Source organism: Frankliniella occidentalis, unplaced genomic scaffold (genome assembly GCF_000697945.3).
Source record: "Frankliniella occidentalis isolate FOCC.00 unplaced genomic scaffold, Focc_3.1 Scaffold608, whole genome shotgun sequence".
NCBI classification, from domain to species: Eukaryota; Metazoa; Arthropoda; class Insecta; order Thysanoptera; family Thripidae; genus Frankliniella; species Frankliniella occidentalis.
This window is the reverse complement of record NW_026267724.1, coordinates 48,494-53,356: the sequence shown is the minus strand read 5'-3', so window position 1 is coordinate 53,356 and position 4,863 is coordinate 48,494. Positions and strand designations below refer to the sequence as shown.

General features: G+C 56.8%; 1 protein-coding gene across 1 annotated transcript in view; it reads left to right on the top strand.

The window, feature by feature from the left end:
• Window positions 1–616: 616 nt before the first annotated feature.
• The window catches only part of LOC127751612 (junctophilin-3-like), a 17,020-nt gene continuing 12,773 nt past the window's right edge, over window positions 617–4,863 (top strand). Inside the window, exon 1 of the mRNA XM_052275399.1 lies at window positions 617–1,276. Coding sequence (XP_052131359.1) covers window positions 1,038–1,276 — 239 coding nt within the window. The 5' untranslated portion in view covers window positions 617–1,037. The remainder of the gene's footprint in view (window positions 1,277–4,863) is intronic.

The following is a 4,863-nucleotide window of genomic DNA, read 5'->3' as shown; positions in this document are numbered from 1 at the left end:
GATGGAGAGGAAGAGGACGATGGAGAAGGGGACCGACAATAACAAAGCCTTTCCTGCGTAATTTACGTGGAACCCTATCTGCGCCTTGGCCGTTCCATAGCTTGTCTTTCTTTTTCATCATCCAACACGCGCTGATGATATTGTAGCCGTGTGCCTCCGTGTTCTGTCTAGCTGGGGATAATTCGGTCGACTAAATCACCAGTGTGAGTGTAAGCACTGGAGACCGGTGTAGCCCTGGGATTATCCGACCACCATTACTCACGGGATTTGTCACCGTCGCCATCACCGTCCTCATCATCATGACAAGTGCGGCGGGAGCTTCGCCTCTGGACGCGGCGCGGTGGGGGGCGGCGGCGAGAGGGTGGGGAGGGCGCCGCGGCGGCGGGCGCGTGTCGCTACCCCGCGCGGAGGGGTGCGCCGCGCTTGCCCGCGCCGCCGCCAGGTGCCGCTGCCGGGCCGCGGGGGCGGTGGCGCCAGTGGCTGGGGGCGCGCGCCGCCCTGGCGCCGCCGCCCCTGCTCGCGGGGGGGCGCTGCTGGGCGCTGCCGGGGCGCCGCGCGCGCCGCGCTGGCCGCGCCTCCCGCCGCCCTGGCCTGGCGCTGCCTCTGCGCCGCCGCAGCCCAGTCTCCGAGCTATTTTTTGCGTGGCCGCGCGCAGCCGAGCCGAGCCGAGCGGTTAGTCCTGGCGGAGTCCGCTGTGCCGCGCGACATGGGCAGCTGACCGCGCGCGCCGCGCCCAGCCCGACGCGAGTGTGTTACCGACCCGACCAGCAAAACAAGAAACTTAGAAAACGGGAAAAAAAATCGTCGTGGGAAACGGACGGCAACACCTCTCCTTTCCGAGAAGAAGATTTGAAGAAAATAAATTGAAACGACGCCGCAGTTGTCTGCGACGAATAGACGACGGCCTCCCATCACCCGCGGGATGATCACCAGCAGCAGCAGGGTGGCCAGGCGGAGCCAGGCGTAGCGCAGCTGGGCGCGGCGGGCGCAGCTGGGCGCTGTGATGCGGGGCCGAGTGATGCGTGCTAAGCGGTAGCATGCAGGCGGAAGCGTCCCCGGCCTCCCAGGGTGCAACGGGCACCGCCACCGCCTCCAAGGGCGCCAGCGCCGTCAACGGGGGGCGCTTCGACTTCGACGATGGCGGCACCTACTGCGGAGGATGGGAGGACGGCAAGGCCCACGGGCACGGCGTGTGCACCGGGCCCAAGGGGCAGGGCGCCTACTCGGGCTCCTGGCACTACGGCTTCGAGGTCTCGGGCGTGTACACCTGGCCCAGGTAAGACCCCGGGCGAGCGCCGCGACGAGCGGGCCGACTAACCTCGGCGCGTAAACACTGGGGGACATAACCTCAATCTGGCGCCCGAGAGACGGGGCGGGCGGAACCTTACGGGGTGAAAACAGTGTGCAACCTTACTCAGGAAACATTCCTACCGTAGGGAAACGACCATCCAACTCACTGTGAACCTACCCCCGCCATTCTTTTGTTTTTGTGAGATTTCGAAAAGAAACAAAATGTGATAGTTGCAGATGAGTTATTCGCAGCGGTCTGGTGCTCATCCGCCCACTTTTGAGTACCGCTGCTCTACTGAAGAGTTGGCGAGGAAAGAATAGAGCTCAGCGGAATTCTGTTTCTTTGTTTTCGGGTTTCTCTAGTTACGTTCTGACTTTGTAAACAAAGTCTTGGTAAACAAAAAGATACAAATCATGGTCCGGGGTTTCACCGATTTAAATCAATCGTGATTTTGACTATTACTCTATTAAAACGACCAGTTCTCCGACTGGAATCTTTTAAATTCTAACTCCAACGTACATTTTTGTGCACATTTTTAAAGGGAGAAACTTATTCCTGGCAGTTTTTGAAGTAATTTGACCCAGGTTGTATTTGAGTCCAGAGCTACTCCTTGATTTGATCGTAAGGTACCTCGTTTCTCTCGGCACTTCGTGCGCATACTGCACCAAGTCGGTCATCTTTACCCTCAGCCAAGCAATCACTTAAGAAATCTCTTAGCGAACGAAACAAATATGCAGATTATGTTTTCCATGATCGTCCGGGTGTCGATTATTTTTGTAGTCCATATGACATGTACCCCCGTTTCTGTGTTGTTGTAGTTAACATTGGGGAGGGAAAAGGGGGGGGGGAGGTGCTGCATGTAGGAGGGGTAACAAGAGGAAAGACCCCTGGCCCACGACACGACACACGCGGCCGCCGCAGGGCCAGAACGGAACAGCCATCCGCTCCGCCCCGAGCGCCTGGCTAGGTAGGCAATTTCGCTGACGCTGGACACCCGTGCGCCGCGGGCTGGCCTACCCTGCAGGCGGCCCCATCTGGAGAAAAGGCCATATCATGTCAGCGTGTGTGAAAAACGATGAAAACTCTGTACTTCAAAGGGAAACAAATGTGGCAACGTTTGTGCTGACTCGTGGCTTTGGTAAATTTTGCCTTTTTATTGTCACCTCAAAAGCGTCACCACGAAATTTGTCAGCCCTGAGGGGTGACGTTCTCGTCACCGTGTCGTCACCAGGCGTGAGCGGGGTGGGAATTAACACATCACCGTCCTTCGGCTTTGAGAGTGATTATGGAAATTAAATCATCATCTTTGCATTGGTGACACATTTTGAGTTACTGGTTTTGACAGTAAATATTTGTTTCCAAAATCAATGTGTCACTCATCGCACTTCGCATTACAGTGAATTATTGGAACAGTGTGTGGGAGTGGTTTTAAAATGGCAATATGAGAGTGGTGCAGCACACGATGATGGCGTGTCACTGCGATGCTATCGACGCGCGTGGTGAGCGGAGTGCACTTCGTCCACCACAAACTACGCTGTTTCCTGATTATAATCTGTTCGATGTCGCCGCCCGCTAACATCCCACTTATCGGACACACGGGTGGCGTTTCCCCCTAAATGAGCGAGATGATAATCTAGGATCATCCGAAAGTGAGTCGAGCCATGAGTTTTACCAGCCTTTCGCGTGATACCTTGCCTGTCCATTTAGTATTTGCCTATATGTTGGGAATAATAAAAACAAAAATATTCTCGGTAAAGTAGAAAATTGTTGGCAACATGCTCATGGGGAAAGGCAAGTTTGTCGTCAAGTAGGATGTGCTACTAAGACGTCACCTTTCTTGGGACAACATTTAAGTCCCACCCATTAAGAGTGTACTGCAGCTGCGTGCCCTAGAACTGTAACCGCGCTTCCTGCACAGGCTCTCAGCAAAACGAAGACTGCTGAAGCAGTGCTGATGTCTCTTAACCAGAGTCTCAATCGTTCTTTAAAAGTCTCATCTTCCTGCCATTTCGAACCTGGACTGAAAGACGCGTGCACTATCGTAGTATAATAGAAAATTGAGTAAATTTCCAAGAGATTGGTGCACGAGTGCTGTCGAGCACCGCTGGCCTGCGGCAGAGCCAGCGGTGGTACCAGGGGGTACCTGCCGGAGCGGTACCGGCCCAGCCGACCCGCCCAGCCGACTGCGAGCCGCTCGCGGGGAAGTCTGTCAACGTGGCGGGCCAGCGACCGAAATAGAGAGATGGGAGAAGGTGCCAAGTATGCAGCGGCGGGCCCATGAGGCCTTTTCCTCTCGCGCTCACGCCGCTCTCTATCTGTCTCTCTCTCTCGCTCTCTCACTTTTTACCCTTTCTCTCTTCTCCTTCTCTCTGCCTTGCTCTCTCTCTCTCTCCCCTGCGCGCCAGCTCCTCTCCACTTGCGCCCTCCTCGCATGCCCCCCCCCCCCCCCCCCCCCCCCCCCCCCCCCCCCCCCCCCCCCCCCCCCCCCCCCTCCGCGCCTCGCCCTAGCAGACCATCGAGCGGTGCGGTGTGGTGGGTGGGAGTGCGGCCCGCCTTGCCTCAGAAATCTAGACACATGTCTGCGAATCTCAAGCCTCAAGCGCTAGCCCCCGCCGCACCAGCCCGCCGCACTATCCCGCCCCACGCCTCCACGCCCGCCGCGCTGCACCGGCCTAACTGACGCACTGCAGCCAGCCGCATCGGCGAGCCAGCCGCCATGTTTCCAGTCACAACAACGCAGACTCGCCCCCCCCCCCTCCTCCCTCCTCCCTCACGGCCTGCCGACGATCGCGATATGATGATGGCACCGTGGCACGTGCCGCTCAACCAGCCACAGCCATACTGCAACAGGAGAAATGGCTCACCTGGCTTCTCCGTCACACAACGGCCGGAAATACCGTTGCAAATTTAAACGAAAATATTTTTAAAATTTACAATTGAATTTAAACGCGGCAGTGAATTTACAGAGTAACTTGTATAAATTTACAAACTCGGTAGCAAACGACTTTGTGATTGGTTTCTTCATGATTTTTAAATTTAAATTAGAACTATCGGTTTACGTTTGAGTTCGAGACGTTTCAACATTTACGTATCAGTAAAAACGTCCCGTAACATTTCTCATAGTGTCGTTCCAGTGTTGTTGTTGGTTGAATTTTTCATATGGGTGTAGATGGGGCGTGTTATTATTATTAAGGTGATTGTGCCTATAGAGTGGCCTCAGCGATCAGAGGTGCTTAATATCGACTGGCGCTTGAATGGGGGCGGGGCGTTGCGCGGCATGGTGGGGCGCGCGGTGGGGCTTGGTGGGGCGCCTCGGATGTGACACTGAGACGACGCTCTAGTCGGACGGGCCAGCATGTTTATGACCAGCACGGCGAGGCTCCCCGCGTCGCTCCGCGCCACGCCACGCCGGCCGCGGCCTGCAGCTGCGCCTGGAGAGGGAGACAAGACTCGTGCAAGCGTGATCGATGGCCCCGAGCGTGGCGGGGCTGGGCGGGGTGGGGCGTGGCGGGGCTCGACCCGCGCGAACAAATGGCCGGGCCGAGGGGCAGTCGAGTTTGTTTTGTGGTCCT